The following is a 27,429-nucleotide window of genomic DNA, read 5'->3' as shown; positions in this document are numbered from 1 at the left end:
CTGGCAGAGGAAATAAAATGGGAGCATGCCTCATAAAGCCAGTCAAAAAACTGGTGACCATCACCCACATCCACAACCCCCACGAAACCAAAAGACACACACACACAAAGTTAATATGTGCATTTCAAGAAGTCAAATATGTATTTTGCATTTTACTAAGGAAAAAATCACCCACCTATTACAGAGCAGCCATGGAAGACTAAGTACTTAATATTTCTGCAGTTATAAATGATAGCTTCGATGGAATCATCAGTAACCTTTTTGCACATTTCCAAGCGAAATTCTGAAAGAGTTTCACGGCTCTCTCCAGATACAAGGCTTATCACACCTGCATCAGTCACCTGCAATGTAAGTTATATCCATTATTTCTATCCTAAAATAGAATAGCGAACAATCTAACATATGTTAACACAGAAATTCCACTTTCTGGATGAAGGCTTCTTTTCTCTTACACAGAATTCATACGAATCCATAAACAGAAATCACACAATGCACCATCATAGCTCTATAGCCACACCTGTACAGCAAATGTAACAAACCAGTCATAACATATGAGACAATGGATAGTACAGGATGTTTCCAAGTTTTCAGAAATACTGACAATTTTTTAAAAAATACCATGAACATATTACAGAGGTTCTAAGACAGCTAAATTCAGCAACTTTTGCTTTGGCATACTAATTACTACTTCACTAACATAAGCTCAGCCGCTGTTGCTTTGTGCTAATTCACTGATATCTGTATAGGTTACTACTGTGCACAGCTAGAAAACTGTGGGATATATAACTTATCCTCAGCAGTAATCAGTTTGTATTTAATCAACAACATGAGGCGATTTGTCTCAGCCACAATAGGCATTCTGCTGTGAAGGAAATAAAAACACGTGCAGCAGGGCTGTCTTGACCCTGTTCTTCTTCATAGCTGCAACAAATTATTTATCCAGTTATGTAGTGCAGCAGTCAGTTTTCTGCCCTGCAGGTGATACAACATCAGTTAATGCACATCACAGAGTAACAGAGTTGCATCATCCTATGCTGGAAGTCCTAGGCTCTCAGCTTTTAATTAGTTTGCATCTAACAAACTGCTCTGCAACCCAGAAAGGAACATGTCATCATCTGCTTCACCTACTGCGAACATAGAAAGCACATCAGTAAAACTTTTAGAAATATATACTTCTTAAAATTTGTACTAAGAACAACACACTACCGGTGTCTGCAGGAAAGCAGCAGGAGTGTCCTACTGGGTGCACAAACTAATATGTTTAGCCATAGATGAGTAGCTAAGCACAGCTTACTTCAGTTTCTTTCAGTCATTTTGTGCATCCTGTTGTTGTAGGGACACTCAAGCCATCGATGTTACAGGCATTCTAACAATTCAATAAGGAAGATTAGGATTTAACATTTTGTCAACATAGAGGTCACTGGAGAAGGAGCACAAGCTTGGACTGAGATACGTTGGAGAAGGAAATCAGCCGTGGCCTTTTCAAAAGATCCATTTCAACATTTTCCTTAAGCAGTTTATGGAAGTCATGGAAAACCTAAATCCAGGTGGTCAGATGGGAACTTGAGCCACTGTCTTACCACTATGCCACCTTACACAGTCTAAAGATGCAAAATAAGGTAGTGGGGAGGTGTGCAGAGGTAGCTCTTATAAATGCTTATTCTCTTAGTTCATCTTCAACTCCCCATATGCGTGTAAATATGCTGCCTAAATTATGGCAAAGACATAGGAAGAACTGGCCTAGCCACCAGCACATCCAAATTTGCACTAAAATTTATTGAACTGGATACAGATAATCACATAGCACTGCAATGGAAAACACAGTTTATGATCAATCAGCTCACATATTCTTCTATAGAAGGTGTGAGTTCTTACTCAGAACAACTCAATATAAAATCTATAAAAATCCTACAGCCCATCAGCTGAAGAATGAAAAATAGTAACAGTTCTTGAAACACACTCTCTCAAATGTCCTAAAAGCATTTGTGCTGCCACATAGTTTTATAGTGTAGAGCAGAATGCATACAATAATGTTCCTAGTACCACACTTGAACACGTCTAACCAAAGTTATTTGAAATCGTGACTCAATATAACTGTTCAAAATTGAAGGCTAGCACACAATTGAAAGTTACAGTTTGTCAGCATAGTTCATAGGACATAATTACTTTAAAGTGTCTACACAGTGCAAGTCTGCAGATACAGAGTCCGAATCGCACTGTCAAAATTTTAAATTACTTTTAAAACACGTTGTTGCTTGGATGAAGACATTATAAGTCCATAACATTGTAAACCTCCACAGAACAGATAATTGAGAGACATGGACACAGCGTAGCTTCACTGTTAACTAACTCCCTTGCTCCCAAACACTGGTATATCCTCACTGTGATTTCCTCTTTTCTGTTGTTTTATGAATTTAAAACCTTGAAGTTATTCCTCAAATTCTTGACGTGCTCCTTTCTAGTTATGCTTTTCTTTTGTTCTGTTGTCTAGGTGATCCTGTTTTCTTGTCCCTTTTGCTGCTACTTGAGGTTTCCAAGTAGGAGATCAGGCCATCCAGTGGACACTCAGAAGTGTACTTTTTGACCAAGAGTCTGAATTATTGGGCTCTGCAAGACCTTCTTTTTTCTTTACAAAGATCATGCAGTCTCGTGGGAGCTTTCACGAAGACACTGAACACTGACAATTTAGTGTACTATCACTGAAGGGGCATCACGATCCACAAGAATCACGAAAGTTGGCATCCGGTTTGCACTATCCTTAGAATTTGGGTTTTGCAGTATTTGGAGCCACTTGAAATGCTTCTCAGCAGCACTGCCCCATAACACCACAGTATACTCGAGCACAGGGCACAGCAGTGCTCTGTGAATTCCTATACCTGGCGTTATTGTTCAGAAAGACCTCAGACTTGTCACAGCTTCCTCATCCGAATGGCTTACACAGTGGCATTATAATCTTGAGCCACCAAAGGTAATATATATGTATATAAAAAATTATAATAGCAACTTTCCTTCTCTCGTATTGTTACATTCCATCCTGGACTTTCCAATATAAAACAAAGAGAAAGCACCGGTATGTTGATAGACACAATAAAAAACACACACACAAATTGCAAGCTTTCGCAACCCAAGGTTGCTTCATCAGGAAAGAGGGAAGGAGAGGGAAAGACGAAAGGATGTGGGTTTTAAGGGAGAGGGTAAGGAGTCATTCCAATCCCAGGAGCAGAAAGACTTACCTTAGGGGGAAAAAGGACATGTATACACTCGGGCACGCGCGCTCACGCCCCCCCCCCACCGCCCCCCCACACACACACACACATCCATCCGCACATATACAGACACAGGCAGACATATATAAATGCAAAGAGGTTGGGCAGAGATGTCAGTCAAGGCGGAAGTACAGAGGCAAAGATGTTGTTGAACGACAGGTGAGGTACGAGGGGCGGCAACTTGAAATTAGCGGAGGTTGGGGCCTGCTGGGTAACAGGAAGAGAGAATATATTGAAGGGCAAGTTTCCATCTCCGGAGTTCTGGTAAGTTGGTGTCAGTGGGAAGTATTCAGATACCCGGACGGTGTAACACTGTGCCAAGATGTGCTGGCCGTGCACCAAGGCATGTTTAGCTACAGAGTGATCCTCATTACCAACAAACACTGTCTGCCTGTGTCCGCTCATGCGAATGGACAGTTTGTTGCTGCTCATTCCCATATAGAAGGCTTCACAGTGTAGGCATGTCAGTTGGTAAATCACGTGGGTGCTTTCACACGTGGCTCTGCCTTTGATCGTGTGCACCTTCCGGGTTACAGGATGGAGTAGGTGGTGGTGGGAGGGTGCATGGGACAGATTTTACACAGGGGGTGGTTACAAGGTTAGGAGCCAGAGAGTAGGGAAGATAGTTTAGGGATTTCATAGGGATGAACCAAGTGGTTACGAAGGTTAGATGGATGGCGGAAAGACACTCTTGGTGGAGTGGTGAGGATTTCATGAAGGATGGATCTCATTTCAGGGCAGGATTTGAGGAAGTCATATCCCTGCTGGAGAGCCACATTCAGAGTCTGATCCTGTCACGAGTGGGGCACTTTTGGGGTTCTTCTGTGGGAGGTTCTGGGTTTGAGGGGATGAGGAAGTGGCTCTAGCTATTTGCTTTTGTACAAGGTTGGGAGGGTAGTTGTGGGATGCGAAAGCTGTTTTCGGGTTATTTTATCTCTCCCTATATACTTTTATTTTCATTTTAGCCTCATGTTACACTTTCCACCTTCTAAATACCATGTCACCCTCACAACATCCCCACAACGACCCCATTAAGTTTTATTTACATTCCCTTCGCAAACATGCCTTCGTCCTAGCCAGATTACGCTCCCATATTTTATTTACTCAGGCTTGTCTGACATTTGGCATTACCCCCAAAGGCCTCACACTTAAAGTTCCCATCTCTGGCTGTAATCCTTCTTTCCATCAGTCCCTATACCAGTTCCAAACCGAACAATCCATAGCCCTCACCCACCTAATGCTTCACCTACACATCAACTCAGCCAGTGAACACACCCGTCAACTCCTATCCCTAATCAAAGTCCTCAATCTTTCCTATCCCACATCCACACCGGCAGTTCAGAGCATCCTCCTACAGGCCAACCGCAAATTAGAACAGTATGTCACCCTCCACCTTAAAAAACTATCCGATCTCCTGGTTTCCCACCTCCAGAAAGGCAACTCACTCGCCCTTCACAACCTTTCCAACAAACCTCAGCCTCCTCTTATTGCACACAGACCAAGTCTCTCCCATCTACTCAATCTCCCACTTCCAGCTCCATTCCCCCCCAAAACCTCAAAATTCTAATCAACACAGTCTGGGACCACAACACCCCAATTCAGCAGTTAACCTTTCCTCCAAACCTCTCTCCCAATCCGAAACCTCTGTCCTATCCAAAGGCCTCACCTTCAGTGCTACTCCCAGATTCAACCAAACAGCCCTTGTCAAAGATTTACTGTCCTACACTCGTATCTCTGCTGGAATATTACTTTGCCATGAAGAAAAATAATCCTAATCCTACTACTAATGATCCAACACCCCAAGACACTATCCAAATTGAACCCTGACTGGAACAGTTCCGTACTCCGTCACAGCAGGACCCACCTCCTCTTCCTCAAAATCATCCTCTCCAAACCTTCCAGGAATTTCTCACTTCCAGCCTTGCCTCTCAATATTTCATGAAAAACCTTAATCCTACTCCCAACATCACCACAGCTGAAGCCCAGGCTATCCATGATCTGAAGGCTGACCGATCCATCGCCATTCTTCCAGCTGACAAGGGTTCCACCACCGTGGTACTTGATCGTCGGGAGTATGTGGCTGAGGGACTGTGTCAGCTTTCAGACAACACTACATACAAAGTTTGCCAAGGTAATCCCATTCCTTATGTCCAGGTGGAGCTTCAAGGAATCCTCAGAACCTTAGGCCCCCTACAAAACCATCAAGCCCCCACAGAACGTATCTCTGCCTATGTAGATCAACACCTTCAACTCATTACATGCAGTCTCCCATCCTTCATCAAAGACACCAACCACTTTCTCGAACGCCTGGAATCCTTACCCAATCTGTTACCCCCGGAAACCATCCTTGTAACCATTGTTGCCATTTCCTTATACACAAATATCCCACACATCCAGGGCCTCAGTGCGATGGAACACTTCCTTTCATGCCGATCACCTGCTACCCTACCTAAAGCCTCTTTCCTCATTACTTTAGCCAGCTTCATCCTAACCCACAACTTTTTCACTTTTGAAGGCCAGACATACCAACAATTAAAGGGAACAGCCATGGGTACCAGGATGGCCCCCTCGTAAGCCAACCTATTTATGGGTTGCTTAGAGGAAGCCTTCTTGGTTACCCAAGCCTGCCAACCCAAAGTTTGGTTCAGATTTATTGATGAAATCTTCATGATCTGGACTCACAGTGAAGAAGAACTTCAGAATTTTCTCACCAACCTCAACTCCTTTGGTTCCATCAGATTCACCTGGTCCTACTCCAAATCCCATGCCACTTTCCTCGACGTTGACCTTTATCTGTCCAATGGCCAGCTTCACACATCCGTCCACATCAAACCCACTAACAAGCAACAGTACCTCCATTATGGCGGCTGCCACCCATTCCATATCAAACGGTCCCTTCCCTACAGCTTAGGTCTTCTTGGCAAATGAATCTGCTCCAGTCCTGAATCCCTGAATCATTACACCAACAACCTCCAAAATAATATAAAATTATAATTTAATTTAAAGCATCTCTGCTGTATGGTGAGTAAAACCTGATACTAGATAACCGGCAACGATTTGATCAAAAATGGAAATAAACATGAATAACTCAAAAACTACTGTTCCAATCACTAACTCCACAAACACATAATTTGGTGTTCGTAGCTTTTATCTGGAGCTGACCTCAATTTCAATCAAACTTCACTAAAACACTAACAACTCTCAAAACAATAATAGGAAATTATTCACAGTAGTGGTCTCATGAGTGACAGCTTGCAAACTTGTCTGCGGGAGCTGGATATTGTGTGTTAACAGCCAGAAGGTTTTGTATCACCACAGTTAGAATAATCTGCAATGGTGAGCCAAGGGAAAACTGCCGTCCTCTCTTTGTTGACTTCAAGATAAAACTGGAATCCTCAACATTTAAGATTCACTATGTAATGTTAACAAATTGCGGCAGTTTGCTCCTTCACAACACTACACCCAAGGTAAATTTAGACAATTCAAGTACAGAGCATAAAACAGAGGCAACTCCCACAAAATTATCAGTCTCCTTTGTTTTTTTAAAGAAAACTCATGTTCTGCATTGTCTACATTCATTATTAATTTAAAAAGTTAAGACTTGCAGCTACAGTATTCTGTAAACTACGAGAATCATGTGACACAAGCATTATTGATATTAAAACAATTTTGCAAGACTCCTTCAGAAAAAAAAATTGTAGCTTATTCAACAATGAATCTTATTTCCAGACATTAACAAACAGACAAAAATATCTGGGTTGGGGAGATGTTCAGCACAACATCTCATGAACAATGTGGCGAAACATGTTGATTCCAAGCAGTAACATGTTCCACTTCTAACCACTTAGGTCAACAAAAGATGTTTGTGTAAACTGAAAACATTGTTTCAGTAGTTCTTAAGCATTGGACATCCCACTATGTGCGCTCTGGTTTTCCAAATGCGCAGGTGGATTTAAAAGATGGCAACTCAGATCATTGATAAGGCATGACGATGGGTGCGCGTGTCCACCTGCCGTGGAGGCTCATTTACGCTTTGGTGTCATGGCTGGGTGGTGCCTTGGAAGCCATAGAGCAAAGGACGTGGGCAACAATGTCGATGCCCGAACATCTGTTCTGAAATGTGAAATTAGTAGATAAACACATGTTGTGCTCTGTGTGTAGCTACTTGTGAAGAGAAATCTGGTCACCCACAATTGCACAGAATCATTACACAAAAACATTACAATACAGAAGGGTTACCATAAAATTGTTTGCATCATTTAGTAGCTAGAACAGATCAGAGATCTTTTTCAGCGTCCACCCTTGGCAGAAGTTGAAGAAATTACATATCACTGTCCAGTGGCACCACATAGCAGGTCAACTACAGAATGTAACTTCAGAAACAGTGACCACAAGATAATTATAAGGTAAAAGGTGGCATATATATCAAATGGGCGACAGAGCATCCAAGGAGTGGAACATGTCATAACTAAATCGAAACTGCACCTGTAACATTCCAAAACAAATTTATGTTTCAGCAGATGGGGATTTTGGTTCATATTTTGAACTAATGGGGCTCTGTGATTAAGAAAGCAGTTGAACTTAGACTGAGTGACAACTTTAAGAGAGACACCGGTCAGGCACTAAGCAGGTACACAACCTGTACCATTTGGTTTCTGCCCCTCATGTCAGCTTTTCTGAACTGTGCATTAGTTAAACCTACTCCAACACATTCTCTGTTCCTGCAATCGCACATCCTCCGCTCCACTAGCTTGCATCCCCCCCCCCCCCCCCTCTCATTCCCCTTTTCTCTCCCAGTTTAACTCCTAACCCGTGTCCCAACACCAGCCACCCACGCCCTCTGTTACTATTTCATCCTATCCTAAATCAACCATTTTAATCTTCCCATATATGTCTCTGCCACCTTCCTACTGCAATATGTGTTCTTCTCTCACTGTGCCTCCTAGTAGTCCCTAACTGGCATCTGTATACATCTCAACATCCTACCCCATCAAGATCCCTTGTAATCCCTCAACAGTAGAGTGTGTGTGTGTGTGTGTGTGTGTGTGTGTGTGTGTGTGTGTGTGTGTGTTCCTTCCTTTTCAAAGGATAACAACCACTCCAAAGGAGAAGTATGGGATAATTTTCTGTATTCTCTCTGTGCCCATTCACTGCTTTATACTTCATGCCTCTTACAGTACACAGAAAGTTGTCATAAATAAACACATACACGGAAGACTGATAAAGAAAAAGTACGCAAGACAAAAAATGTTAGTAGTAAGTTTCAATAAGTAAGCAGGTATGGGAAGCGTTGTCACAGAAGGTTTCAGTTTTAAACGGTTTTCAAATGCCGCTATCAGTCACAAAATTTGTTGACAGCTAAATTATTTATTTAGTGACATGTTTTGTGGATTATACCTCATCATCAGGCTATATTGGCATTACAAGAACATTTAACACATGTTTGTACAGATATTAAAGCTTCTTTAAATGACTATGTGACCATTCTGTGAAGTGTGAGAAGGATAACCTGGTAAGAGACTATGTCACTTTGTGTACTGGTCTTCCATTCACATGAAAATTTTATAAATGATCCCTCACTTTGTTTTTTTATGGAGTGTCATTTTTCTTGTGATGTGTTGAGGCATCGAAATTTAGCGCAGACTTCAATGTGAGATGCTTATAATAGTTTCCACAACGAATCTCTGTCTCGAAACTTGGCAGAAAATCCAAAGAGGTTATGGTCGTATGTGAACTATGCTAGAGGCAAGACACAATCAATACCTTCTCTGCACGACAGCAAAGGAGATACTATCGAAGACAGTGCTGCCAAGGCAGAGTTACTAAACACAGCCTTTCGAAGTGCCTTCACAAAAGAAGACGAAGTAAATATTCTGAAATTCGAATCACGAAAAGCTGCCAACATGAGTAACATAGAAGCAGATATCCTCAGGCTAGTAACGCAACTTAAATCACTTAATAAAAGCATGTCTTCTGGTCCAGACTGTATACCAATTAGGTTCCTTTCAGAGCTTGCTGATGCAATAGCTCCACACTTAACCATCATATACAATCATTCGCTAGATGAAAGATCCATACCCAAAGACTGGAAAGCTGCACAGGCACACCAAAATTCAAGAAAGGTAGTAGAGGTAATCCACTAAAATACAGGCCCATATCATTAACATCGACATGCAGCAGGATTTTGGAACATATACTGTGTTCGAACATTATGAATTACCTCGAAGTAAACGGTCTATTGACACACAGGCACACAGATTTAGAAAACATCTGTTCTTGTGAAACACAACTAGCTCTTTACTTGCATGAAGTGTTGAGTGCCACTGACAAGGGATCTCAAATTGATTCTGTACTTCTTGATTTCTGGAAGGCTTTTGACACTTTACCACAAAAGCAGCTTGCAGTGAAATTGTGTGCTTATGGAATATCGTTTCAGTTATGTGACTGGATTCATGATTTCCTGTCAGGGGAGTCACAATTCGTGGTAATTGACGGAGAGTCATCAAGTTAAACAGAAGGATTTCTGGCATTCCCCAAGGTAGTGTTACAGGCCCTATGCTGTTCCTTATCTATATAAACTATTTGGGAGCTGTCTTAGGTTGTTTGCAGATGACGCTGTCGTTTATCGACAAGTTAAGTCATCAGAAGATCAAAATAAATTGCTAAACAATTTAGAAAAGATATCTGTATGGTGCAAAACTTGGCAATTGACCCTAAGTTACGAAAAGTGTGAGGTCATCCACATGAGTGCTAAAAGGAATCCGTTAAACTTCAGTTACACAATAAATCAGTCAAATCTAAAGGCTGTAAATTCAACTAAATACCTAGGAATTACAATTACAAACAACTTAAATTGAAAGGAACACACAGAAAATGTTGTGGGGAAGGATAGCCAAAAACTGCATTTTATTGGCAGGACACTTAGAAAATGTAATAGATCTACTAAGGAGACTGCCTAGACCACGCTTGCCCATCCTCTTTTAGAATACTGCTGCGTGGCATGGAATCCTTACCGAATAGGAGTGACTGAGTACATCAAAAAAGTTCACAGAAGGGCAGCATGTTTTGTATTGTGGTGGAATAGGGGAGAGAGTGTCACTAAAATGATACAGGATTTGGGATGGACAGCATTAAAACAAGACGTTTTTTGTTGTGGAGGGATCTTCTCACAAAATTCCAAGCACCAACTTTCTCTTCTGAATGCGAAAATATTTTGTTGATGCCGACCTGCATGGGGAGAAACGACCACCATGATAAAATAAGGGAAATCAGAGCATGTATGGAAAGATATAGGTGTTTGTTCTTTCCATGCACTACAAGAGATTGGAATAATAGAGAATTGTGAAGGTGATTTGATGAACCCTCTGCCAGGCACTTAAATGTGATTTGCAGAGTATCGATGTAGATGTTATTTCCATGGTTTTTCTGGACTTCAACACATACAAACTTCACAATGGTGTTTCTAAAGGAACTTACGCAAAACAAATCAGTAGTGCAAACACAAGTTGGCAGTCGCCGTCAAAACAAGGCTAGTTTTGATTTGTCTATCAATCTTTTGATCCTGGTGTTGTCAGTTTGAGTTAAAAAATCCACAAGTCTTAACGAATTTAATTCAGTACTCTTAGAAGAGTAAGTACATGACACCAATGTTATCAAAGACCCCAGAAATATCTTTGTAATTCTGAAATAAACAGTATTTATCCTGTCGCTTGCATTATATTAAACTGTCACAGTCACTCATTTTGTAATGTATTACACCAACCAACATCAATAGCAAGACATGCAGAAGACAATGCTACAGCAGGATTGACATATCGATAGTCAAATAGAAACTAACCTTGTTTTGACCGCCAAACTGTGTTTCTGCACTATTGATTTGTTTTGTATATTGAACTTTAAAAACACCATTGCGAAGTTTGTGTGTGGTGAAGAAGTCCAAAAGAACTGTGGAAATAATGATGTCTCAACACATCATAAGAAAACTGCCATTCCACAAGAACAAAGTGAGTGACCATTTTATAAAGTTTTCATGTCCACATCTAATCTACATGGATACTCTGCAAATCACATTTAAGTGCCTGGCAGAGGGTTCATCGAACCACTTCCTAATTTGCTATTATTCCAATCACGTATAGCGCACGGAAAGAACGAACACCTGTATCTTTCCATACGAACTCTGATTTCTCTTATTTTATCATGGTGATCGTTTCTCCCTATGTAGGTCGGTGTCAACAAAATATTTTCACATTCAGAGGAGAAAGTTGGTGATTGAAATTTTGTGAGAAGATTCCGTCGCAACAAAAACGCCTTTCTTTCAATGATGTCCAGCCCACCTGTATCATTTCAGTGGCACTCTCTCCCGTATTTCGCGATAAAACAAAACGTGCTGCCCATCTTTGAACAGACGACCGATACTACTACTCTTACTTGGTTATCCTTCTCTCTCTCCGTCTTTAAAGGACGATCACAGCAGTAATTTAAAGAAGCTTTAATATCTGTACAAACATGTGTTACATGTTTTTTTAATGCTAATATAGGTTGATGATGAGGTATAATCTTCGAAACATGTCACTACGTAAATAATTTAGTTGTCAACAAATTTTGTGACTGTTTAGATATATCTGAAAACTTTTTCATATTATGAAACATTGACAGTCGATTAATAGTCAATGGGTTGTAGTTTGTCACCAACACTTTTCAACATCTATGCTAAAACATACGAAAAACTGCATTAGCATAAGGAAGAGGTATGAATGATGAATAAAAAAATAGGAGTGCGGGTAAACTACTGCAAACAGCATAGTGAACGCATTATTGTGGCCAAGATAAGACACGAAGCCCACACCTACTACAGTAGTACAAGTTTATATGCCAACTAACTCTGCAGATGATGAAGAAATTGATGACGCGTATGATGAGATAAAAGAAATTATTCAGGTAGTGAAGGGAGACGAAAATTTAAGTCATGGGTGACTAGAATTCGAGAGTAAGAAAAGGGAGAGAAGGAAACATAGTAGGTGAATACGGATTGGAGGTAATAAATGAAAGAGGAAGCCGTCTGGTAGAATTTTGCACAGAGCATAAATTAATCATAGCTAACACTTGGTTCAAGAATCATGAAAGAAGGTTGTATACATGGAAGAACCCTGGAGATACTAAAAGGTATCAGATAGATTTTATAATGGTAAGACAGAGAAAAAATTCCTTCTCATTTAGAATGGCAGTTGTGTGAGAGACAAAATTTTAATTGGTAGTTAGAAAACCAAATAAATAACAATAGCTCTGCAACATATAATTTTAATTTCAACAGGCATCATATCACGTTACTTACATCATGATAACATTTTTTAGCCACCTTCATTATCTGGCAAACATTTACAGAGATAATTTTATATTTTCTGCATAAAAACTGCAAAGAGAAAGCAGAGATATTGGGAATGACAGAAATCAAAAGGGAGGCAGAAAATCTGAGCTTGATGGCTGATTGACAGATGAAGCACTAGGTCAGTTTGTGCTGAACCTAAATACAGGGTGCGACCAATAAGTAATAAGACTGAATTAATTAATTTTTTTTAACTAACTGGTGCAAATCCTTAGTATTCCTCAAAGTAGCACCCTTGGCTTTGACACACCACGTATAACCCAATTTCCACAGCACGTACACCTTCTGAAAATCGCTTCTGTGATCCTCTTTACAGGCACTGACAAGACATTTTGGACATCATCTACAGAGCTGAATCAGTGTCCCTTGAGGTCCCCCTTGAGCCGGGGAAAAGAGGAAGAAGTGTGCCGGTGACAGATCTGGACTGTAAGGAGAGTGATCCTTCAATCCTTGAAGCTTATGGGTGACCGGTGCACTGGTCGTCTTCGACAAGCTCCGGCGCTCCCGGAACAGCTTGTGCCACTCGAACACTATTGAGCGGCTCAGAGCATCATCCCTGTAGGCGTCCTTAATCATTCCAAGGGTCTCCGTCATGATCTTCCCTAGTTTAATGCAGAATTTTATGTCACAGCACTGCTCAAGGTTTTCCTCCATCTTGAAATGCGGCCGTTCTGCTAAACAGAGGACCACAAAAATCGACGTGCTCACCCTCCGGTTCCCCGCAGGCAACTGGAAAAAACATCAATCTCTCTGGAAGACTCCCCACTATCATGCCCAGGCAGTCCAATCCCCCTCCACCGCTCCATTCGCGCTACAGAAATTCAGTCCTACTACTTATTGATCACATCCTGTATTTCTGTCTCATTACTCATTATCTAATAGCCATTTGTTTAATCAAACTTTTGATACACGGAATTTCTACATACATTATTAAAATACAAGCTCTTTGTAAATTTTAACTGACATCTCCAAGAACAGAAATATTTTACTGAGCAAAGTGGAGACTGTTTATGTGTTTATTTATTGACCAGCTTTCATTGTCCAGTATGGAAAGGAAGGCCGGGCGAGTATAACATCCTGTAAGCTTTTCTGGAGCACCCATTGTGAACAGATTTCAGCTGGAAAGAAAGATGTTGCATAGTCTCTCTGCTAGGACAGACCCTGGAAAAGGCAAGGCCACTCTGTGCCAACAAATAATGCTACCTATTTCTTTTTATTGCTGACCAATGGTCTTCGCCGTTCGCCAATGGTCTTAGAAAATTAATTACTGATTGTGGTGTAAAATACTGCCTACACTACAAGAAGATCTTGGTCATTTTCAGTATAAGAATATACAGAGTAGAAACGACTGTAAATACAACAAAGATCCAAAGAGGCTACATAAGTACTCATCCACAGATCAAAAGGCAGTGTTTAGTAAATGCGAGAAAATTACAGTGATGCTCAACATGTCAATGGCAGTTGCTACAAGACAGAGGTGTTGTGTATCATGGGGGAATGTTGCTGCTGAAATTCTAAGAGTCTACGTTTGGAGAAGAGTTGGGCGACATGTAACTTCCTTCCATACGTGTCTTGCAAAATGAAGAAGAAAAGAATAAGAGAAATTAGACCCCACATGGAAGTTTATTGACATTCATTCTTCCCATGCACCATTCGTGAACGTAACAGGTAAGAGGAAAAATGATAGTGGTACCAGAAATGCCCTCTGGCACACACTGTTATGTGGCTCCATCTTCAGAAGGGACAAAAGATGAACACAGATGGAGCCTGTCACAATTGCTGACTCAACTGTTAATCAGTGGGCTACTGCCTTTTATCTTTTATTTCATACAGATCATACTTCCCGTAGTTGCTCGACAGCAAAGAAGCTAGAACAAAGTTACATGTAAATGGTACATTCAGGCCAAACCTAACATTTGTAACATTTTCTTGATGAAATTTTTGTTTGAACCTGCGTGACAGCAAACAAATGAGAGAATATGCTGAAGAAGGTGTAAGTAGTTGCTCTTTTAGAATCACAGTCGCATGAGAACTCTTAAACAACCTTGTAACTGATAGCCCATAGTGCACTGTGATTGTCTCTAAGTGTGTACTATACTAAAAAGGCCAAAAACGGAGAGTACAACACATTTAAGGAAAGATTAGTCACGCCAAGAAAAGAAGTGTTTACACAAAATATCTACCCCATAGATATCTGTCCTATTTGTACTATCTCCTTTGCCTAAATTACATGCTAGAACACCATTAAAATCATTTGCTAGTGCTTGGTAAGTCGAGAACAGTAAGCCGAGAGCAGTGCTGACATACCAAGGGGGTCATATAGTATCCATTCCAGCCTCATAGTGACACAGCACCAGTCTAAGTAGTCCCGAGGCTTGTCAGAAATCAGTAAGTGGATGAGTAAGTTGCAAATTATTAAACATAGTGGACTGTATTGGAAAGTACCGTATCTCTGAAATCATCCTTGTGTTTGCTGGAAGTGATTTGAAGGATCTTAAAACAAGATGACTAAATAAGAATATAAATCCTGCTCCTATTGAATAACATCACACCATTCTCAGTCTTAAGTTATCTTTAAAAAGGCAAGAGTGAAAGTTTTTGAACTCTTCAACAAGAACCACATTATGTTATTGTTTTTACTTCTGCTAATGTTCTTAACATACTTTTCTGAATAAATAATTTGGCACCTACCTCTGAATGTGCTATATTTATAGCAGTAAGTGAATTTAAATTTCGGAGTGCCATGAGGGACTCATCTGTGATGTGAGTGCAACCCCCTATATCCAGTTCACTTAACAATGGGCAATATTGGCTGACAGAAATAATCACTTCATCAGTTACTGCAAAAATTCTTCTCATGGACAGTTTTGACAGGTAAGGAAGACTCTGAAATAACTGAGACAGAGCTGCAAAACAAAAACAAAAAAACAACAATAAAAAAGAGTAACAATGTTATCCTAACGTAAATTCCAGCACAGAAGCAAGAAAAGGAGTTGACAACCACTCGTCTACATATGAAATACAGGCAATGCACAGGTGCACAAAGAAAAAAAAAATCAAATAATTGCTAGTTTCCTAAATCCATTATTGAGAAGCAGAGTATGAGAGTGACAAAAATGGGGAGTCTGCTGTCTACATGACCATATTGAAGGAACAAACTGACAGAGGGAAGAATAAAGAAGGCGAAGCTGAGAGAGTGGGTAGAGGATGGCGAGAGAGAAAACTAGTTAAGTTAGAGTGTACAGAACAGATCTTGCAACTGGGTCATGGACTGCGAGTGGAGCATAAGTGGTATATGGATGGACTAAGATATTACAGAGGCTGGAATGAAGGTCAGAGTTGAGTATTTTCATGTTTGTTGATTTCTTAGGATGGAAAGGATGTATGACTGCTGTGTACAGATGCAGGTGGAGCTGGCCACTGTTTGCGAACAGCTGAACATGCTGATGGCCGCGGTCAGCCATCTTCAGGCTGCTGCCTCAGTGTAGCGGCAGTGGGGAGTCTGGTGTGTCGCATGGTACACCCCATATGTTACATGCTTCACCCACGGTCCCTGTTGATGAGACATCTTCACGGGTACTGGGCGTGGTTGGGCCACCCTCTCCCCAAGGGGAATGGTGGGTTCAACGGTGTTAGTGTCGCACGAGGCGAAGGGTCAATGTGGAGGCTGGCCGTGTGGTGTCGCCCGCTCTGCCTGTGAGTGGACATGTGGCCGCTCCTTCAGCAAGGTCTGAGCAGGCACACGGCGGCGGAGGGGGGGGGGGGTGTTTATTAGTGACTGGGAGCTCCAATGTTAGGCGGGTGATGGAGCCCCTTAGGGGAATAGCAGAAATGTCGGGGAAGAAGGCCAATGTTCACTCTGTCTGCTTGCCGGGGGGGTCTCATCCGAGACGTGGAGGACGCCGCGCCGGCGGCGACAGAAAGCACTGGGTGCACCCGACTGCAAATTGTTGCTCATGTTGGCACCAATGGCTCCTGCCATCTGGGTTCAGAGGTCATCCTCAGTTATACAGGCGGTTGGCGGAGTTGGTGAAGGTGGAAAGCCTCGTTCACGGGGTGGAATCTGAGCTAACTATTTGTAGTATCATTTCCAGAACCGATCACGGTCCTCTGGTTTGGAGCCTAGTGGAAGGCTTAAACCAGAGGCTCAGACGATTCTGTGGAGATCTGGGGTGCAAATTTCTCGACCTCTGCTATCGGGTGGAGAAATGTAGGGCCCCCCTGAATAGGTCAGGTGTGCACTACATGCAGGAAGCAGCTACAAGGGCAGCAGAGTACATGTGGAGTGCACATGTGGGTTTTTTTGGTTAGAGAATTCTATGTTTATAATGGGTGGCAGGGACAAAGAATCCAGTGAAATTTTCTTAAGTGCATCATCTGAAAACTACCTTGAGCAGTTAAACAGAGGACCGACTCTTGGCAATAACATATTAGACCATCTGGTGACAAACAGACCCGAACTATTTGAAACAGTTAAAGTAGAACAGGGAATCAGCAATCATAAAGCGGTTACTGCATCGATGATTTCAGCCATAAATAGAAATATTAAAAAAGGTAGGAAGATTTTTTTCTGTTTAGCAAAGGTGACAAAAAGCAGATTTCAGAGTTCTTGACGGCTCTACACAAAAGTTTTATCTCAAGTACAGATAGTGTTGAGGATCAGTGGACAAAGTTCAAAACCATCGTACAATATGCATTAGATGAGTATGTGCAAAGCAAGATCGTAAGAGATGGAAAAGAACCACCGTGGTACAACAACCGAGTTTGAAAACTGCGACAGAAGCAAAGAGAATGTCACAGCAAACATAAACATAACCAAAGCCTTGCAGACAAACAAAAATTACACGAAGCAAAATGTAGTGTGAGGAGGGCTATCCAAGAGGCATTCAACGAATTCGAAAGTAAAGTTCCATGTAATGACTTGGCAGAAACTCCTAAGAAATTTTGGTCTTATGACAAAGCAGTAGGTGGATCAAAACAAAATGTCTAGACACTCTGTGACCAAAACGGTACTGAAACAGAGGATGACCGACTAATGGCCAAAATACTAAATGTCTTTTTCCAAAGCTGTTTCACAGAGGAAGACTGTACTGTAGTTCCTTCTCTAGATTGTCACACAGATGACAAAATGGTAGATATCGAAATAGATGGCAGAGGTATACAAAAACAATTAAAATTGCTCAAAAGAGGAAAGGCCGCTGGACGTGATGGGATACCAGTTCGATTTTACACAGAGTACGTGAAGGAACTTGGCCCCCTTCTTGCAGCAGTGTACTGCAGGTCTCTAGAAGAGTGTAGCGTTCCAAAAGACTGGAAAAGGACACAGGTCATCCCAATTTTCAAGAAGGGACGTCGAACAGATATGCAGAACTATAGACCTATATCTCTAACGTCAATCAGTTGCAGAATTTTGGAACACATATTATGTTCGAGTATAATGACTTTTCTGGAGACTAGAAATCTACTCTGTAGGGATCAGCATGGGTTTCGAAAAATACGATCGTGTGAAAACCAGCTCACGCTATTCGTCCACGAGACTCAAGAGGGCCATAGACACGGGTTCCCACATAGATGCCTTGTTTCTTGACTTCCAAAAGGCGTTTGATACAGTTCCCCACAGTTGTTTAATGATCAAAGTAAGAGCATATGGACTATCAGACCAATTGTGTGATTGGATTGAAGAGTTCATAGATAACAGAACGCAGCATGTCATTCTCAACGGAGAGCAGTCTTATGAAGCAAGAGTTATTTCAGGTGTGCCGTACAGGAGTGTTGTAGGATTGTTGCTATACACAATATATATAAATGACCTTGTGGATAACATCGGAAGTTCACAGAGGTGTTTTGCGGATGATGCTGTAGAATATCGAGAGGTTGTAACAATGGAAAATTGTACTGAAATGCAGGAGGATCTGCAACGAATTGACGCATGGTGCAGGGAATGGCAATTAAATCTCAATGTAGAGAAGTGTAATGTGCTGTGAATACACAGAAAGAAATATCCTTTATGATTTAGCTACAGTACAGCAGGTCAGCAACTGGAAGCAGTTAATTCCATAAATCATCTGGGAGTGGGCATTAGGAGTGATCTAAAATGGAATGATTATATAAAATTAATTGTCGGTAAAGCAGATGCCAGACTGAGATTCATTGGAAGAATCCTAAGGAAATGGAGTCCGAAAACAAAGGAAGTAGGTTACAGTACACTTGTTCGCCCACTTCTTGAATACCAGTGTGGGATCCGTACCAGATAGGGTTTATAGAAGAGATAGAGAAGATCCAACGGAGAGCAGCGCGCTTCATTACAGGATCATTTAGTAATCGTGAAAGCGTTACGGAGATGATAGATAAACTCCAGTGGAAGACTCTGCAAGAGAGATGCTCAGTAGCTCGGTATGGGCTTTTGTTGAAGTTTCAAGAACATACCTTCACCGGGGAGTCAAGCAATATATTGCTCCCTCCTACATATATGTTGCGAAGAGAATATGAGAATAAAATCAGAGAGATTACAGCCCACGCAGAGGCATACTGACAATCTTTCTTTCCACGAACAATACGAGACTGGAATAGAAGGGACAACCGATAGAGGTACTCAAGGCACCCTCCGCCACACACCGTCAGGTGGCTTGCGCAGTATGGATGTAGATGTAGATGCAGACATTTCTCAATCCAGGAAATTCTGTAAGTGGAGTAGTAAACAGTCAATTGTTCTCCAATTATGCAAAACATCCAGCCATCTTCTCAACCAGCTGTTAAAGACTTTAAAGCCCTCTCACCTGCCTTATAAATCCACAGACTGTGCCAGTACACATGCAACTACTGGCAATAGTGGCTGGCAAAATACCACTTGGGCAGCAGAGGTATGAGTAGCCTGCAAGCACTCTATAATGACAATTTGTGATGATGAAAGAAAACATTTCTTTCACTATGGAGACAGAAGAGGCTTGATAAATCCCTTTGTTGGGTGCTGTATTTCACTAAAATTTGTTGGTACCCTGGACATGCTACCTACGACTATGGATTTCTGTCTAGAAGTGGCCACTTGTAAGCAGCAGGGTGGTGTCGTATGAACACTTGCGCACGATACACACACATTATTGGTGAGAAGACTAATTGCTTGAGAAACTTACAAACCGGGAGATAACTTTATACTTTCTGGACAAGAATGTCAAAGAGAAAGCAGAGATATTAGGAATAACAGAAATCACAAGGGAGGCAGAAAATCTGAGCTTGATGGCTGACTGACAGATGAAGCACTAGGTCAGTTTGTGCTGACCCTATATATATCAGCATTGACAGATGGAGCACTAGATCAGTTTGTGTTGACCCCTACATATATCTGTTTCATTACTCTGGCATTACTCTGGCATATGTTTTAAATATGTTTCATTACTCTCTTTTCTAATGGCCATTTGTTTAGTCATTTTTTTGATACATGGAATTTCTATATAAAGTATTAAAATACACGCCCTGTTGTAAATTTTAATTGATATCTCCATGAATAGAGCCATTTAACTGAGCAAAGTGTTTGAAGATAATGCCTACCCAATATATAAAATCCATACAGCATTATAGTACAGACCATAGGTGAATATCCAAATATTAAGAGGCTCATGAATAAAGGTTTCAATATGTTATCTTCCTGCATTATGTCAGGGATCTGTCTTCAATAATGGTGTCAGATCCTCAGCAAATGTAAAGTGAAAGTAATCTACACGTACCACTCAAGATGGGTTGCTCTGCTCAGTTCTCTGAAGGTGATCTGGTGCTTCATAAGGCAGGCATGTGTAAGATCTTGTATGGGGATGGATTTCCAGAAAAACAGTATGAATTGTTCATCAATGATCCATGGAATATTGATGCTGCACCCACCATTGATGCTACAGCCTGACATATCAGTCGTAGATGAACACTGCATCAAGAAAGGCCACTCTATGGACAACAAGGAAGTCCAGATCATAGCATCCACATTATTGTTCTGAGAATCGAATATTGACGACACTACTGAAAACTGCCTGGCAGAGGGCCAACTCATTCCGGATGGCAGCTTCAGCTCATAGTGTATTGAATCCGTCACTTTCAGTAGTCACCTCTCACGGATAATGATATACAATGCCCCATAAAAGCAGAAAAATATATTGCTCAACTTTCTGGACTGCTAGTTTTCACCTTAGGGAGAAAAGAGGGATAGACTGGGGAAGGCTGGAAATGAGAGGTAGGTCACACAGATCCCTTATTGAGGGGGACCCTTCTGTTGCGAGAACAAGAGGAAACAAAGATGAGGGGATGGGCATCAGAGACTAGGAGGTCAAAGATAGTACATGAAAAGTGGATGAGAAATGAAAGGGAGGGAGGTACCAAAGGAAAATGGGGAGAGGGATCAAGAAAAGAGAGAGAGAAAATTTTGTGATAAAATTATATTGTAAATTACTGAATATATAACAAACTTAAGCCAAAGAGTAAAATAGTTTGTTGTCCATATACATTTTTATACAATTAATCTACCACTAATGCATCAAAAACAATGAAATAGTGTGCACTGTTAAGCCAATTTACAGAGATGTGATAAAATAGAAGCCACTACCACCAACAAGACTGCAGAATATAGACTGTGTTAACTTACTAGCCATTCTGCTCAATACTGACAGCAGCCTGAACAACCAAATGTGTTATCAAGTAGAATAAAGGAAAAGGCATTCATGATGTGTGTAACAATGCCAACACATATGGCACAGCAGAGACATCTCTGAAAAATGGGTCGGCTCACAAAAGGTGGAATAATTTTTGATTTTCCAGTATGTTGTAAGTAGTATCCTTTTTGTGAAAAATCCAGATTTCAGACCACCACCTTGTGCCTCATCTGCCATCTCGTAAAAACTGTTAAGAAATGTCACTTTTTCAGTTTTTCCTCAGTAACTGACTTGCAGTGCATTTTACGTGTAAATATGCCTTTATCAGTTTTAAACAGCAGTAAAGTTTCTGCAAGTTTCATATATAACACGTTGGAAAATTCGAACAGCTACTGAGATTTGAGGCTGTGAAAAATCTGCAAAAATGTCAAGAAATCGCAAAAAGTTATATACGTCATCGGTTTCACCTCAATAATTTTTTTTTTAGTGCAATTTTGTGCACAGTGCATAACACCGGACATTGTAAGGATTTAATTTCCTTCAAGATTCGCTATCTGTAATTACTCCTAACACAGGTCGAGAAATGTTGCATTAACAATTGTAGTGAAAGTGAGCTTGAAACTAAAAATGCCATTCTCAGTCAAAAGTAGCATTCCTGAATTGTGTATACAGTATGTACATGTAGTTTATGAGATTCGCGTCATTTCTGGAGAATAAGTATTTTTGAAAGGAGAAAAAATTTCAGCAATTTTTCATATATTTCAACAAAATTTCAATACGTAATGGAGTAATTAGAGGTGAAGACATTAACTGCCATCTGTCCTGGGAGGTTTCTTCCAAAGAAATGAATAACACTGTAAACAGCAATTTTGAGAACATGCGTTTCTGACATAAATGTGCAGTCATGTCTCTGGTAACAGTCGCTAAGTATACAAACATGAAGAGAGGAAAAGCACCTCGGATTGTCTCATTTTTTTCCATAGTGTGATCATCTCTAAGCAGTCTGATGGTGACCCAATAAAATACTTAGAGTACAAACTTGCTCCCTTTCCACTGTAACTTTTTTCTGAGAAAGTCATTCAGAAGTCTACATTTTACACTGCCTTCACATCCTTATCAAGTGATGTAGAAAAAGAAAGGAGCATAGATGGTGGCTACCTCCTATACAGAGTTCACTGGAATTGGTGTGAATGTTTTTCTGCATTTTTAAAAGACTTGTGACCTATGCACAGTGACATCACGGTCAAAATGACAGTGTGGTAGTCTTCGATGGGTACAAAATAAAAGGAGCACAATAAGCACACACAAGAGCTCATCGTTCCAGGCTACAATACTGTGCGCAAGTTCTTTTTGAGGGTATCATGTTTCCGCTGATGCCACAAAATAAATTGTTATCAGGTGGAAAAAGCAAATCCCACTTCATCTCATTGTTTCACAAAGAATTACAGCAAGCATAAATGGTCACCAAGCAGGCAATAGGAGAAGCAGATACAAAAACCGCAATTTAGTTGTCTTCCAAATACAATTATGTTGTGGTCATTGAAGAAGACATTGATCTTTCAGTTTTGGAGACAGCTCTATTGTCAAACAATGAGTGCTTTTGTAAATACGGATGGGGTAACATATAAGATGCACTGTAATCAAAAACATCCTTCACATACATAGATACTGTGGAAAATATTCTATTTCTCCACACAATAAGCAGCTGCGATACTACCTCCACTCTGTCTGGTGCAGGAAAAATAAATTTTGCACCCCACTCGAGAGTGATGCTTTCCACAGCAAAAGTGTTTCTATTTTCAAATATCGAGCTGCAGAAAAAGAGAAAATCACGGAAGCAACAGAAGATTTGCTTGTGGCTTTTTATGGGTGTCTCTAACATTTCTATGGACAAGTTGCGATATCTTTGCTTTTCTAAAGCTGCTACAAACACCAAATTTGATTTGGCATGCCTATCTCCAACAGGGAATGTAGTACAATATCATGCATATAGAGTTTACCTGCAAGTTCAAACGATGATGAGGAATGAAAAGGACATCCTTGAGCAATGCCGGAAGAAGTATACTGGCGGTCTAATGCCAGTGCCAATGAGTAAAGAACCAGCTCCACAGGCATTGTTAAGCGTGACTTCATGCAAATGCAGAAAGACTTGTGGCAACAAATACAGCTGCAAAAAAGCAGGACTTTGATGCTCCACTGTATGCATTCACTGTGGATTTGAATCATGCAGTAAGGCAACAGAGGTTGAATACATCACAGAAGAAGGAAAGTTAAATGATCCACTGCCTGTCAGTTGATGTACTGAACTGTGCATATTAACCACATCTGAGCCAAAGCAACAGAAATCGATCAATTTTCCACCTTAAAATTTTGTGTATATAGTTAAAATAAAAGTTGAGATTTATTCTTAAACTGTATTCTGTTGGAATATAAGTATAGGTAAAAGTGTTGAAAATATTTATTCCCCTGAAATTACATTAATCTCATAAACTGCGCGTATACATTGCATACGTAATGGCTTAAAGATGATGATTTATTCAGGAGTACTATTTTTGACTAAGGATGGTGTTTTTTTAGTTTCGCACCCACTTTCATTGAAACTGTTAATGCAACATTCCTCGGTCAGTACAGGAAGTAATTATAAATATTCTGCACAAATCTTCAAGGAAATTAAATCCTCTACAATGCTTATTATTGTGCACTGTGCAGAAAACTGCGTTACAAAAGATGACGTTAAGGTGAAACCACTAGTGTCTCTATCTTTTTGCAATTTCTTGGTATTTTTGCAGATTTTCACTGCCTTATATCTCAGTAGTTGTTTTCCACCAGATTATGTATGAAATTTGCATGAAATTTAACTCTTTTTACAACTGATAATGGGATACTTCTGTCTAAAATGAACTGGAAGTGAGTTGCTGAAGAAAAACTGAAAAAAGTGAAATTTCTTAGCAGTTTTTACAAGATGGCGGGTGACACACAAGGGGGAAAAGGTCTTTAGTTTTAATTTAGATTTTTCACGAGAGGGGTACTACACACACACATATACACAAAAATCAAAATTACGCCATGTCATGGCAGAATGTTGGAAATTTTGTGATATGTAAGTAATGTTATTCAAATATTTACTGACTTACATATGTTATTCAAATTATGCCCGGCACTGTATGATCTGTACATTTTATTGATTTTCAGTTCACCTTGCACTTGATAATGGCTACAAAGCCAAAATCACAATTTTGTGGAATAAATTTACAATCAAATGGCAGAAATTTCATACAAAAAGTACAAACACTACATTTCCTGCTCTCGGGTAAAATATTTCAGAGGTAAAATAGTCCCCACATTCAGATCTCAAGGTGTGGACTACATCAGAAAAACAATTCTGACATTTTAGCAGTGGAGGTGTGGAATGCTTGGTCCCTTAAATAAGTAGGTGAGTTAGAGAATTTAACAAGAGAAATGGGTGGGTTAAAGTTAGATATAGCAGAATCCCATTCAATACTGGATTGTTGTTGTTGTTGTTGTTGTTGTTGTTGTGGTCTGCAGTCCAGAGACTGGTTTGATGCAGCTCTCCATGCTACTCTATCCTGTGCAAGCTTCTTCATCTCCCAGTACCTAGTGCAACCTACATCCTTCTGAATCTGTTTAGTGTATTCATTTCTTGGTCTTCCTCTACAATTTTTACCCTTCACACTGCCCTCCAATACTAAATTGGGGATCCCTTGATGCCTCAGAACATGTCCTACCAACCGATCCCTTATTCTAGTCAAGCTGTGCCACAAACTTCTCTTCTCCCCAATTCTATTCAACACCACCTCATTAGTTATGTGATCTACCCATCTAATCTTCAGCATTCTTCTGTAACACCACATTTCAAAAGCTTCTATTCTCTTCTTGTCCAAACTATTAATCGTCCATGTTTTCAATACTCAATACTGGATTATTAACACAAAACCCAATAGGGATCACGGAGTAACCAAATAGGGGTAATGGAGTATGTCTAATTCCAGTAGTACATGTTTAAATATCTACTAGCTCCACAGATGATGATGAGATTGAAAGAATGTATGGTGAGATAAAAGTAAATTATTCAAATAGTTAAGGGAGATGAAAGTTTAATTGTGATGGGGGACATAAGTTCAATAATGGCAAATGAAAGAGAAGGAAAAGTAGTTGGAGAACATGGACTGGGGGGAAATAAAAGCACGTGAAGCCACCTGGCAGAATTTGTAACGGAGCACAATTTAATTATTGCAAACACTTGGTTTGAGAATCATGAAAAAAGGTTTTACACTTTGAAGAGACCTTGACACACCAGAAGGTTTCAGGGAGGTATTATAACAATAAGTAAGAGGTTTTGAAACCAAATTTAAACTGCAAAACCTATGCAGGACCGGTGTGGGTTGACCATAATTTATTGGTTATGATCTGTAGATTCAAAATAAAACCATAGAGGGGAAGGAAAATAAGAAGGTACAACATGAATAAGTAGAAATAACAAGAGGTCAATAATAGTTTCAACAGGAGCATTTGACAACAATCGTCTGAGATCCGGAAAAAGCAATAAAATAGAAGCCTCAAAATCAGTCCTGGATAACACACAAGATACTGAATGTAACTGATGAAAGGAGAAAATATAAAAATGCAATTAATGAAACAGCCAATACCCAATACAGACATCTATAAAATTAGGTGGACAAAAAGTGCAAAATAGGTAAGCAGGAATGGCTAGAGACGGAATGCAAAGCTATAGACGTATGCATGACAATGAGGAAGACAGATACTGCCTACAGCAAAATTAAAAAAAGATTTGGAGAAAGAGACATAGCTGTATGAATAGCCAGAGCTCAGTGGCAAGCCAGTATTAAGCAAAGGAAGGAAAGCTGTATGGTGGAAGGGATATATAGAAGAGCTATGCAAAAAGTAAAAATCTGCTGCTAATATTTTCTCAGACTTCACTGTGCATATGGAGATGTGTCCATGGGTATCAGGAGTATTAAGAGACAAGCACTGTAGATGGGCTTCAAAATGATTGCCCTCAAACTTCTCCACTGTATCCAACAAGGAAAGAGTTCACAAAATCATCAGAACAAGCAGACATTTCACAGTAAATAAAATTGTTCCAAAATGCAACCAAACATCATGCTGTGTAGAAAATGATTAGAGAATCTGTCTTGTTAAAAAATTTTTACCCACTGAATCATATTTATTGACCAAGTATCACAAAGTTTAAAATAGAAGTACCACTCACAGCTTTCTTCTTGAGTTCTAAATGAAGGACATGATTTCTTGAGTACTGTGACACATGATTATAGCTGGCTCCAAGATTTCCCATCAAAAGAGAAAGCAAGGACAATATGATCTTCCGGGAAAGTTATAGGCACTGCAGTGGACTGCATTCTCATTGATCTTCAACCTGAGTTGACCATAAATGCTGTCTGCCAAAAAGCAGAAGATTTTGAAGCTCCATCAGGCATTGAGCAATAAACGCTGCAGGAAGATCATCCTGCAGTATGATAATGAGTGGCCTCATACAGCTTCTGTCACTGCACAACATTAGGACATCAGTCTGGTACTGTATTTCCCACTCTCCCTATAGCTCTGACTTGGCACCCTCCAGCTGTCTTCTTGTCATTTCTGTAAAAGAACAGATGTGAGGCCAAAACTACAGGACACTAGATTATATCCAGAAAATGGTGTCAGTGTCTTTGGACAGCTGGAATGAATGGCTGCAACAAGGAAATTTCCACTTTCAGAATAGTGGGGAAAAGTTAGAAAACATGTGGAGACTGTCAAAAAACGGCAGAACAGTCTGTATACTAAAAGGAAGTACAGAGCTTATCTTAAAAAAATTAATATTCACAACAATGAGTTGCTCATGATTTAGTATGACCCTTTTACGGGGGCATGTTGAAAAGTAATGCCTCTGAATTTTTATGTGGAGACCCTTACAGCTTTATAAATAAAACAAATGTTATTAACAATCAACATCTTTCTTTTTTATGTCTACTTGCTTGCAGCTCTCTGCCTCTAGAGGGCTCCAAACTGTACCTTGGGTTCACCATCATCAATTATCTTCCACAGAGTTCTGGATTATCCCCATCCAAATTTCATCTGTTTCCAGAAGTTAAATATCACCTTGGAGGACTTC

General features: G+C 40.2%; 1 protein-coding gene across 1 annotated transcript in view; it reads right to left on the bottom strand.

Moving 5' to 3' along the window:
• Positions 1-27,429, bottom strand: part of LOC124805064 (protein AMN1 homolog) — a 99,507-nt gene that overhangs the window by 42,917 nt on the left and 29,161 nt on the right. The window contains exons 3-4 of the mRNA XM_047265489.1: positions 15,340-15,554; positions 176-341 (exon numbers count right to left, since the gene is read on the bottom strand). Coding sequence (XP_047121445.1) covers positions 176-341; positions 15,340-15,554 — 381 coding nt within the window. The remainder of the gene's footprint in view (positions 1-175; positions 342-15,339; positions 15,555-27,429) is intronic.

The sequence above is a fragment of the Schistocerca piceifrons genome, chromosome 7 (assembly GCF_021461385.2).
Source record: "Schistocerca piceifrons isolate TAMUIC-IGC-003096 chromosome 7, iqSchPice1.1, whole genome shotgun sequence".
Taxonomy (NCBI): domain Eukaryota; kingdom Metazoa; phylum Arthropoda; class Insecta; order Orthoptera; family Acrididae; genus Schistocerca; species Schistocerca piceifrons.
This window is presented reverse-complemented; position numbering and strand designations above follow the sequence as displayed.